The sequence below is a fragment of the Pleurodeles waltl genome, chromosome 6 (genome assembly GCF_031143425.1).
Source record: "Pleurodeles waltl isolate 20211129_DDA chromosome 6, aPleWal1.hap1.20221129, whole genome shotgun sequence".
NCBI lineage: Eukaryota > Metazoa > Chordata > Amphibia > Caudata > Salamandridae > Pleurodeles > Pleurodeles waltl.
In genome coordinates this window covers 1,228,197,428-1,228,209,513 of record NC_090445.1, presented here as the reverse complement: position 1 = coordinate 1,228,209,513, position 12,086 = coordinate 1,228,197,428, and the positions used below count along the sequence as shown (strand labels likewise).

At 48.7% G+C, this 12,086-nt stretch overlaps 1 protein-coding gene across 2 annotated transcripts in view; it reads right to left on the bottom strand.

Annotated features, from left to right (window-relative positions):
* SYNPO2L (synaptopodin 2 like) overlaps positions 1 to 12,086 on the bottom strand; it is a 573,080-nt gene that overhangs the window by 506,679 nt on the left and 54,315 nt on the right. The window contains exon 2 of one of the 2 annotated variants that reach the window (XM_069240544.1): positions 665 to 816. The exons of the other annotated variant lie outside the window; for it this stretch is intronic. Coding sequence (XP_069096645.1) covers positions 665 to 816 — 152 coding nt within the window. The remainder of the gene's footprint in view (positions 1 to 664; positions 817 to 12,086) is intronic. 2 annotated transcript variants of the gene reach the window in all.

The following is a 12,086-nucleotide window of genomic DNA, read 5'->3' as shown; positions in this document are numbered from 1 at the left end:
TTTCAACAGAAACTCTAACTGTCGTCTTACGTCTAACACACAGCTCTTCCTGATTTTTAAGAAATCTTCCATTTATATGAATGCTGCGTCATCTTATTTTCTATTAATAAAATTAAAACTGAGAACCTTGGGCCTAATGTCCAAAGCACTTTAGCAGTTGCATTCCCTACAATGTATGAAAGCCCTTTTATGAGGCAAGTCTTTCCAGTACATAAAAGTTATTTCGCAACCTTTTCACAATCACAAATAGAGGAATGTGTGGAGGGGGAGCAGTCGTCCCCCCATGTACAAATCGGAATGGTATGAGATAAACGAAAAGGAAAAATGTCTTAAAGAAACACCTGTCCCTTAAATAGACATGGGCTGCTTTAAAAAACATGGCCTATGGAATGCAAATGCAGGGCTAGCGTTGTGCTGTCCCTTACAGCCCTCCATCCCTGCATTCACATCGAGTCACTAGGAGGTCGCAAATGACGACCTGTCTAATCAATAGCCATTAAGTAGGTTGTTTTGCGACCTCCCGAGAATTAGATTTTTGTGATGTTGCTTATGTACTGGCCGGTCAGAAAATGTTAGTGAGCAACGTGTACTCTCTATGTGCACCCTGCGATCTAACCCTTAGTTATTTCTCATGCATGGTGCTGGTGGGTGGATAACGCGTTACCTTTTTACACAGATCTGTAGTCGTCCAATGGCGGAATCTATTAGCTGCATGGCTGCTACATGAGAAATACCAGAGCAGGGTTTCCCGTTGATTGACAGCACCTCGTCCTTCTCACGCAAGCCAACCCGGCATGCTTTGCTCCTCCTGCGGACCTGAAATAATAATAAGAATCATAAGGATCGCTCTTCTTTCAGGCTTAGTCCAGTAATGTAGTATTTGCATAATTTTAAAATGTATGACTTTATGTCAGTGGTTCGCTGAATATACAAAAACAAAGAGGGAGAAGGAGGTTGTGGGTCTGGTCTGTCCTCCTTATAGCCCACATAACATTACGAAAGAGTCTCAGCTGGGCCTCTTTTGTAATGTTAGTGGTTCATTGAAACCATGGAAAATGCGCAAATATTACTTACGTTCCATCCCCCTCTACTTTTGAAATACTCTATCAAGTCATAAATACATTATGCTCAAAACAGTCACCCAACATTAAAACTCCACTTGAGAAGTTGGGGTGCATAAAAAGTTTTCCTTACTGCATTTATGCTAGATTTTACTGAAGTATTTAAAAATATGGCCCTAATTATAACATTGGTGGTAAGTGCCGCTTATCGTCGCAGCGACGGCCGTCAAAAGACCATCGCCGCGGCTAACATCCATCCGCTTTAATATGACGACAGCCGAATTTCACCACAAGAAGGGTGTAAATCCGGCTGTGGCAATGCTGGCGGACGGTGTTAAGGTGGCGCTGCTACCCCCAGCAGACCGGCCCCAGCCGTATTATGAAAAATAATACGGCCTGGCGGTGTTCTGCTGGCGGTAGCAGCGCCCCACCCCGTCCCCTGCCGGAAGACACCATGGATGCAGGTAAGTTGGGTTTCCGACAAGGGAAGGGGGTGGGGGGTGTTGTGTGTGTGTGGGCATGTGTGCATGAATGTGTGTGTGTGTGTGAATGCAAATGCATGTGTAGTGTTGTTTTCATGTGTGCATGTGTGTGACTGCTTGTATGAATGGAAATGTGAATGTGTGTCTGTGTGTCAGTGTGAATGTGTGTACGGATGTGTGCGTGAATGAATGGTTGAATGAGTTTATGTCTGTGTGAGTGAGTGTGTGAATGCTTGGTGTGTGCCTGCGAGTGTGCATGTGTGGGGAGGATTTGAAGGGGGGAGCGTGGATGGAGGAGGGGTGGGGGTTCGCTGGGGAATGTTGGGGGGTGGGTGGGCCTCCTACCAGTGACAGGGAAGGAATTCCCTGTCACTGGTAGGGCCTACCGCCATGGTTTTCGTGGCGTGATGAATGACACAAAAACCATGGCAGTAGGCAGGGTCAAAATGCCCCCGGCGGTACAGTAGCGGCCGCCGGGTTGGAGATTGTTATCTCCAGCCCAGCGGCTGCTACTGCCATGACGGTCGGTGTGGTATATTGGCGGGTTGGCTTCAGCCAACCCACCAATGTCATAATGTGGTGGTATGTACAGCCAGCCTGTTGTCGGTACTACCGCCATTTTACACCGACCGCCGAGGTCATAATGACCCCTTATATGTCCATTGTCCAGAGCAAGTGGGGTTGCAACCTCTGTTTCTACATAAAAATGTGGGAGTCATTCTAAATATTGAAACCAGGCTTACGCACATGGAGCCTGAGCTACTAAATAATATGTCTTCAGGTTCAGAGTGTACAATTACCCAGCTCCAAAGTTGGGGAATGCCATCCTGGCTAACTTCCCACTCCAGAGCATTAATGGTAAACAGGAAATAATTGAAATAGGAGCAACATATTTGAATAGCCATATTAGAAAACGCATTATTAGCACTTTTCTTTATGCAAATTTAAAGATCATAAACTATTTTTTGGCAAGGGACCAGGAGAGGTGTTAATTCCCTAAGTATTTGGGTGCTCCACATCCTGAGCCTACTCAACAAATCAATACGTTCAGTGATATGTGAAGCACATAAGACGCCAAAAAAAGACAGGGAATAATTTAGTTTCAAACCTTGAAAGTTTATTAAAGGTAAGTTATTTAAGTAAGGCAAAAAACATAATAGTATCAATAATAATTCAAAATGTATATGCTGCCATTAGTATGCAATTCAAATTAATCAACATCTTATAACTCAGAGGATGAACCAGCATGGGGTTGCCTTGATGGAAAGGACATAGGAAAGTCAGTCCTCTCTAGAGTACCCTAAATCTCCTACTCTGCTCTGCTCTATAGTCATCATCATCTGAACGCTAATCTCAATAGAAGATACATGTAGGAAGTTGTCTCTGTATATACTATTTCAAAGTAAGAAATAGTGTGCACAGAGTCCAAGGGTTCCCCTTAGAGGTAAGATAGTGGCAAAAAGAGATAATTCTAATGCTCTATTTTGTGGTAGTGTGGTCGAGCAGTAGGCTTATCAGAGGGTAGTGTTAAGCATTTGTTGTACACACACAGGCAATAAATGAGGAACACAGACTCAAAGACAAATTCCAGGCCAATAGGTTTTGATATAGAAAAATATATTTTCTTAGGTTTTTTTTAAGAACCACAGGTTCAAGATTTACAAACAATACTTTAAATGAAAGGTATTTCACTCAGGTATTCTAGGAACTTTGAATAATCACAATAGCATGTACAGTTTTGACAAAAATGGCAATAAGCAATTTTAAAAGTGGACACAGGGCAAAAATCAACAGTTCCTGGGAGAGGTAAGTAAATGTTAAGTTCACAGGTAAGTAAAACACTTACAGGGTTCAAAGTTGGGTCCAAGGTAGCCCACTGTTGGTGGTTCAAGGCAACCCCAAAGTTATCACACCAGCAGCTCAGGGCCGGTCAGGTGCAGAGGTCAAAGTGGTGCTCAAAACACATGGGCTTCAATGGAAACAGGGGTGCCCTGGTTCCAGTCTGCCAGCAGGTAAGTACCCGCGTCTTGGGAGGGCAGACCAGGAGGGTTTTGTAGGGCACCGGGGGGGACACAAGCAGGCACAGAAAGTACACCCTCAGCGGCACAGGGGCGGCCGGGTGCAGAGTGCAAACAGGCATCGGGTTTCTAATAGGAATCAATGGGGAGACCCGGGGGTCTCTTTAACAATGCAGGCAGGCACAGGGGGGCTCCTCAGGTAGCCACCACCTGGGCTAGGCAGAGGGTCGCCTGGGGGTCGCTCCTGCACTGGAGTTCAGTTCCTTCAGGTCCTGGGGGCTGCGGGTGCAGTGTGGTTTCCAGGCGTCGGGTTCCTTGAAGCAGGCAATCACGGTCAGGGGGAGCCTCTGGATTTCCTCTGAAGGTGTTGCTGTGGGGGCTCAGGGTGGGTCAGCTCTGGCTACTCACGGGCTCGCAGTCGCCGGGGAGTCCTCCCTGTAGTGTTAGTTTTCCGCAGGTCGAGCCGGGGGCGTCGGGTGCAGAGTGGAAAGTCTCACGCTTCCGGCGGGAAACGTGTGGTCTTTAAAAGTTGCTTCTTTGTTGCAAAGAGTTGCAGTTTCTTGAACAGGGCCGCTGTTCTCAGGAGTTTCTTGGTCCTTTAGATGCAGGGTAGTCCTCTGAGGCTTCAGAGGTCACTGGACCCTGTTGGATGCGTCGCTGTTGCAGTTTTCTTCAAAGTAGGGAGACATGCCGGTGGGGCTGGGGCAAATCAGTTGTCGTCTCCGTCTTCACTGCAGGGCTTCAGGTCAGCAGTCCTTCTTCTTCTTTAGGTTGCAGGAATCTATCTTCCTCGGTTCTGGGAGCCCCAAAATACTCAATTTAGGGGTGTGCTTTGGTCTGGGAGGGCAGTAGCCAATGGCTACTGGCCCTGAGGGTGGCTACACCCTCTTTGTGCCTCCTCCCGGTGGGGAGGGGGGCACATCCCTAATCCTATTGGGGGAATCCTCCTTCTACAAGATGGAGGATTTCTAAAAGCAAGAGTCACCTCAGCTCAGGACACCTTAGGGGCTGTCCTGACTGGGGGGTGACTCCTCCTTGTTTTTCTCATTATCTCCTCCAGCCTTGCCGCCAAAAGTGGGGGCAGTGGCCGGAGGGCCGGGCATCTCCACTAACTGGGATGCCCTGTGGCGCTGTAAAAAAGGGAGTGAGCCTTTGAGGCTCACCGCCAGGTGTAGGAAAGTACCATCTTGCCTGGAATGTTACCCCCATATTTCACTGTGTATATGTTGTTTTAGTCTATGTGTCACTGGGACCCTGCCAGGCAGGGCCCCAGTGCTCATAAGTATGTGCCCTGTATGTGTTCCCTGTGTGATGCCTAACTGTCTCGCTGAGGCTCTACCAACCAGAACCTCAGTGGTTATGCTCTCTCTGCTTTCCAAATTTGTCACTAACAGGCTAGTGACTAAATTTACCAATTCACATTGGCATACTGGTACACCCATATAATTCCCTAGTATATGGTACTGAGGTACCCAGGGTATTGGGGTTCCAGGAGATCCCTATGGGCTGCAGCATTTCTTTTGCCACCCATAGGGAGCTCTGAAAATTCTTACACAGGTCTGCCAGTGCAGCCTGAGTGAAATAAGGTCCACGTTATTTAAGAGCCATTTACCACTGCACTTAAGTAACCTATATGTCTAACCTTCACCTGGTGAAGGTTGGGTGCAAAGTTGCTTAGTGTGTGGGCACCCTGGCGCTAGCTAAGATGCCCCCACATCGTTCAAGGCAAATTCCCCGGACTTTGTGAGTGCGGGGACACCATTACACGTGTGCACTATACATAGGTCACTACCTATGTATGGCGTCACAATGGTAACTCCGAACATGGCCATGTAACATGTCTAAGATCATGGAATTGTCACCCCAATACCATTCTGGAATTGGGGGACAATTCCATGATCCCCCGGGTCTCTAGCACAGTACCCGGGTACTGCCAAACTGCCTTTCCGGGGTCTCCACTGCAGCTGCTGCTGCTGCCAACCCCTAAGACAGGTTTCTGCCCTCCTGGGGTCCAGGCAGCCCTGGCCCAGGAAGGCAGAACAAAGGATTTCCTCTGAGAGAGGGTGTTACACCCTCTCCCTTTGGAAATAGGTGTGAAGGGCTGGGGAGGAGTAGCCTCCCCCAACCTCTGGAAATGCTTTGGTGGGCACAGATGGTGCCCATCTCTACATCAACCAGTCTACACCGGTTCAGGGATCCCCCAGCCCTGCTCTGGCTCGAAATTGGACAAAGGAAAGGGGATTGACCACTCCCCTGACCTGCACCTCCTAGGGGAGGTGCCCAGAGCTCCTCCAGTGTGTCCCAGACCTCTGCCATCTTGGAAACAGAGGTGTTGGGGGCACACTGGACTGCTCTGAAAGGCCCGTGCCAGCAGGTGACATCAGAGGCTCCTTCTGATAGGCTCTTACCTCTCTTGGTAGCCAATCCTCCTAACCTGGTAGCCAAACCTCCTTTTCTGGATATTTAGGGTCTGCTTTGTGGAATTCTTCACATAACGAATGCAAGAGCTCACCAGAGTTCCTCTGCATCTCCCTCTTCACCTTCTACCAAAGGATCGACCGCTGACTGCTCAGGACGCCTGCAAAACCGCAACAAAGTAGCAAGATGACTACCAGCAACATTGTAGCCGACCTTATCCAGGTGGTGCATGCTCAGGGGGTTGCCTGCCTTCACACTGCACCAGGAGCTCTGAAGAAATCTCCCGTGGGTCGACGGAATCTTCCCCTGCTAACGCAGGCACCAAAAGACTGCAACACTGGTCCTATGGGTCCTCTCTCATCCTGACGAGCATGGTCCCTGGAACTCAGCAACTCTGTCCAAGTGACTCCCACAGTCCAGTGACTCTTCAGTCCAAGTTTGGTGGAGGTAAGTCCTTGCCTCCCCACGCTAGACTGCATTGCTGGGTACCGTGTGACTTGCAGCTGCTCCGGCTCCTGTGCACTCTTCCAGGATTTCCTTCATGCACAGCCAAGCCTGGGTCCCCAGCACTCCTTCCTGCAGTGCACAACCTTCTGAGTTGTCCTCCGGCATCGCGGGGCTCCCTTTTGTGACTTCAAGTGGGTTCCAGTTCACTTTCCTTCCAAGTGCCTGCTCAGGTACTTTTGCGGGTGCTGCCTGCTTCTGTGAGGGCTCCTTGAGTTGCTGGGCGCCCCCTCTGTCTCCTACTCCAAGTGGCGACATCCTGGTCCCTCCTGGGCTACAGCAGCACCCAAAAACCTCTACTGCAACCCTTGCAGCTAGCAAGGCTTCTTTGTGGTCTTTCTGCGTGGGAACACCTCTGCAAGCTTTATCGCGACGTGGGACATCCATCCTCCAAAGGAGAAGTTCCTAGTCCTCATCTTTCTTGCAGAACTCCAAGCTTCTTCTACCCGGTGGCAGCTTCCTTGCACCCTCAGCTGGCATTTCCTGGGCTCCTGCCCACTCTCGACACTGTCGTGACTATTGGACGGGGTCCTCTTGTCTTACAGGTACTCAGGTCTGGAAATCCACTGTTGTTGCATTGCTGGTGTTTGTTCTTCCTGCAGAATCCCCCTATCACAACTTCTGTGCTCTCTGGGGGTTGTAGGTGCACTTTACACCTACTTTTCAGGGTGTTGGGATGGGCTATTTTTCTAACCCTCACTGTTTTCTTGCAGTCCCAGTAACCCTCCACAAGCTCACATACGTCTGGGGTCCATTTGTGGAGTATATGGTTTGTGTTGCCCCTATACCTATGTGCTCCTGTTGCACTCTAATGTAATTCTAATCTGTTTGCATTACTTTTCTTGCCATTACTTACCTAAGTTTGGTTTGTGTACATATATCTTGTGTATATAACTTATCCTCATACTGAGGGTACTCACTGAGATACTTTTGGCATATTGTCATAAAAATAAAGTACCTTTTTTTTTAGTAACTCTGTGTATTGTGTTTTCTTATGATATTGTGCATATGACACCAGTGGCATAGTAGGAGCTTTACAAGTCTCCTAGTTCAGCCTAAGCTGCTTTGCCATAGCTACCTTCTATCAGCCTAAGCTGCTAGAAACACCTCTTCTACACTGATAAGGAATAACTGGTATTGTATGTACACTTAACCCAAAAGTTTTGCTTTTCTTCTCTCAAACTTTTTACAAAGTTCTGAAAAGTTTTCTAAAACTTCTAAAAGTTTTCTAAAAGTTAGAAAAAGTTATTTTTCCCTGTTCTTTAAAAAGTTCTGAAACTTTTTCTTCCTTCTCACTATTTCTAAACCTTTTGCTATCATGTCTGTAGTAGATTCAGCTCTTAAAATGGTCAATACAACTTATGACAATTTGAATTACAAGAGCCTAAGGAGTCTCTGCTTAGATAGAAGTTTAGTGATAAGAAAGAACCCTACAAAAGAGTTGCTGTTTAACATGTTTATTGTAAATGATGAGTCCCGAGCAGGCACATCAGATGAGAGGTTAATAGAAGGTTCCCATTCTGACTCAGGGGAGCACCTTGAGGAAGGTGGGGAGGGTTCTGAACAGGATCTGCCTCCCAGCAGAACACCTAGTAATGTTGGTAGTAATAGAGTTTCCCATCACAGTAGGGAGGTCTTTATTCCTAGACGCCAAGTTGCTAGGGTCCAGTCAGTTAGGGACAGATCCTCCTCTGTTGTTTCCAATTTGTCATCTGTGTCTAACCATTTCCAACCCACCCACCCTGAGGATAACTTGTTAGAAAGGGAACTCAAAAAGTTGAGGGTTGAAGAGACCAGACTGAAGCTTAAACAGCAACTGCTGGCCTTAGATAGGGAATCCCTAGACCTGGAGAAGGAAAGGCAGAGATTGGGGATCTCACCAGATAATGAATGCAAGAGCTCACCAGAGTTCCTCTGCATCTCCCTCTTCACCTTCTGCCAAAGGATCGACCGCTGACTGCTCAGGACGCCTGCAAAACCGCAACAAAGTAGCAAGACGACTACTAGCAACCTTGTATCGCTTCATCCTGCCGGCTTTCTCGACTGTTTCCAGGTGGTGCATGCTCTGGGGGTAGCCTGCCTCCTCTCTGCACCAGGAGCTCTGAAGAAATCTCCTGTGGGTCGATGGAATCTTCCCCCTGCAACCGCAGGCAACAAAAGACTGCCTCACCAGTCCTCTGGGTCCCCTCTCAGCACAACGAGCGTGGTCCCTGGAACTCAGCAACTCTGTCCAAGTGACTCCCATAGCCCAGTGACTCTTCAGTCCAAGTTTGGTGGAGGTAAGTCCTTGCCTCCCCACGCTAGACGGCATTGCTGGGTACTGTGTGATTTGCAGCTGCTCCGGCTCTTGTGCACTCATCCAGGATTTCATTTGTGCACAGCCGAGCTTGGGTCCCCGACACTCTAACCTGCAGGGCACAACCTTCTGAGTTGTCCTCCGGAGTCGTGGGACTCCCTTTTGTGACTTTGAGTGGACTCTGGTTCACTTTTCTTCTAAGTGCCTGTTCAGGTACTTCTGCGGGAGCTGCCTGCTTCTGTGAGGGCTCCCTGAGTTGCTGGGTGCCTCCTCTGTCTCCTCATCCAAATGGCGACATCCTGGTCCCTCCTGGGCCACAGCAGCACCCAAAAACCCTAACCACAACCCTTGCAGCTAGCAAGGCTTGTTTGCGGTCTTTCTGCGTGGGAACAGCTCTGCAAGCTTCTTCACGACGTGGGACATCCATCCTCCAGAGGGTAAGTTCCTAGTCCTCTTCGTTCTTGTAGAACTCCAAGCTTCTTCCAACAGGTGGCAGCTTCCTTGCACCCTCAGCTGGCATTTCCTGGGCTCCTGCCCACTCTCGACACTGTCGCGACTATTGGACTTGGTCCCCTTGCCTTACAGGTACTCAGGTTCAGAAATCCACTGTTGATGCATTGCTGGTGTTTGTTCTTCCTGCAGAATCCCCCTATCACGACTTCTGTGCTCTCTGGGGGTAGTAGGTGCATTTTACACCTACCTTTCAGGGTCTTGGGGTGGGCTATTTTTCAAACCCTCACTGTTTTCTTACAGTCCCAGCGACCCTCTACAAGCTCACATAGGTTTGGGGTCCATTCGTGGTTCGCATTCCACTTTTGGAGTATATGGTTTGTGTTGCCCCTATACCTATGTGCTCCTATTGCAATCTACTGTAATTTTACATTGCTTGCATTACTTCCTTTTTCTATTATCTGCATAATTTTGGTTTGTGTACATATATCTTGTGTATATAACTTATCCTCATACTGAGGGTACTCACTGAGATACTTTTGGCATATTGTCATAAAAAGAAAGTACCTTTATTTTTAGTACTTCTGTGTATTGTGTTTTCTTATGATATTGTGCATATGACACCAGTGGTATAGTAGGAGCTTTACATGTCTCCTAGTTCAGCCTAAGCTGCTTTGCCATAGCTACCTTCTATCAGCCTAAGCTGCTAGAAACACCTCTTCTACACTAATAAGGGATAACTGGACCTGGCACAAGGTATAAGTACCTCTGGTACCCACTACAAGCCAGACCAGCCTCCTACAACCGCCACCTCAAGCACAGCTGAACAGGGCACCGCCGCCTCGGGCACCGCTGAACAGGGCACCGCCGCTCCAAGCACCGCTGAACAGGGCACCGCCGCCTCAAGCACCGCTGAATAGGGCACCGCCGCCTCAAGCACCGGTGAAGAGGGCACCGCCGCCTCAGGCACCGCTGAACAGGGCACTGCCGCTCCAAGCACCGCTGAACAGGGCAACGCCGCTTCAAGCACCGCTGGCCCATGAGCGCCAAGGGCACTGACGCTTCTGAGTACGTCACGGGCAGGTTGAAGCACTCTGGGCACCATGCCCCCTCCAGAACCAGTGGAGAGATACATCCACTACCTCTGTCCTTAGCAGGATGAAGCACTCTGGGCACCATGCCCCCTCCAAAACCAGTGGAGAGATACATCCACTACCTCTGTCCTTAGCAGGATGAAGCACTCTGGGCACAATGCCACCTCCAGAACCAGTGTAGACTGTTATCCACTTCAGAGACTGTGGCTTTGCACTCCCCAGGATTGAACAGTGTGCAACCAACCCACTGTAGAGACTTGAGAGACTGTGGCTTTGCACTCCCCAGGATTGAACAGTGGGCAACCCACCCACTGTAGAGACTTGAGAGACTTTGGCTTTGCACTCCCCAGGAGGGAACAGTGGGCATGTGGCCCTCTCGTGGATTTGGCGTTGTGCACTCAACCGGCTGTGGTGCCCCCCCTTTCCCTCCCCCTGAGGTGCCTGTTTTCTTGCTCTCTGATGCCCCTGCAGTGTTCTCTCCGTCTTGGTCAGGGATCTTGTGTGGGCCTCGCCCATACCGTGTGGGCCCAGTGTTCCACAGACTTAATTAGAGCACTACCTGGACTGCTATGCTTGGTGTATATTTTGTTTATGGTGTATATATATATATATATATATTTTCCTACTTGATTTTAATATATTACAATGGTTCCACTAATTTCCTTTTGTCTTTGCATTCTTCCAGGGGGATTGGGGGGTGTGACTATCATGTATTAATATGTATTAGTGTGTGTGTTGTAGTGGGGGTGGGGGTGTTGCATGTGTGTGTGTCTCTGTTTTTTCCCTCCCCCCTCCCCTGTGTCATAGGTGCAGTACTCACTGTGGTCTTCGCCGCCGGCATTCGTGCTCCTGGTAGAAGAGCAGGAAGACTATTGCAGGGAGAATTTGGAGTTCCCGCTCCATGGTGTCCTAGTTCCTCGTGGGGTGTGTAGAGGGGAGCGTTTTCCCTTCGGAATCCTGTTTCCGCCGTGTTTGTATCCGAAGTGAATCTGCCCCGGAAAAGGTGGCGGATTGGCCTGTTGTGATACTGTGGGCGGTACTTTGTCTTCCGCCTGTCTGTTGGCGGTGACCGCCAGGCTGTTTGTACCGCCGTGGCGGTCGGAGTGTTAAAGTGGCTGTCTTTGTTGGCGGTTTCCACAACGGTCGTAATTGCTAATTTTTTACCGCCGGCCTGTTGGTGGTCTTACCGCCGCTTTAACACCGACCGCCAGGGTTGTAATGACCACCAAAATGTCTTGCACTTTCTGTAGCAAAGTTGAACAGTTATGCAACTAAAACACAGTATATCTGATTGTGTCCTGTGAAGCATGCAAACAATATGACCAAAGACAATTATCACCTCCTAATATATCTGGTGTGGGTGTACACACACCACATGCTTAAACGATGTGTTTCATTCCAGAGGGCACCTTTTCAAATGGATGCTTTGGCTTGTTACTGTTTTGTGTTTCTATTCTAAAAAAAGAGCACATCATTGCTGCAATCAAACAAAATGTATTATCCCAGCTAGATGATAAACCTCTTCTCAACCTACTCACCTGCGTAAATGCTACAGTGAAGGTATTTCTCATCAAGGAAGTCATTGGGCATGTCTGTGGTAACTCGGCTAGAAGACACCAGTGAAATGATCTAGTGGGTCCTGCAACTATGGGCCCATGGAACTATGTCATACGTTTGTTGTCTCCACCCCTGCCTCCTTATGGAAACTGGGTTCTTTCACTCTGCACTCATCTTGAAAAGACCCTGGTTGTATAAAGCCCACA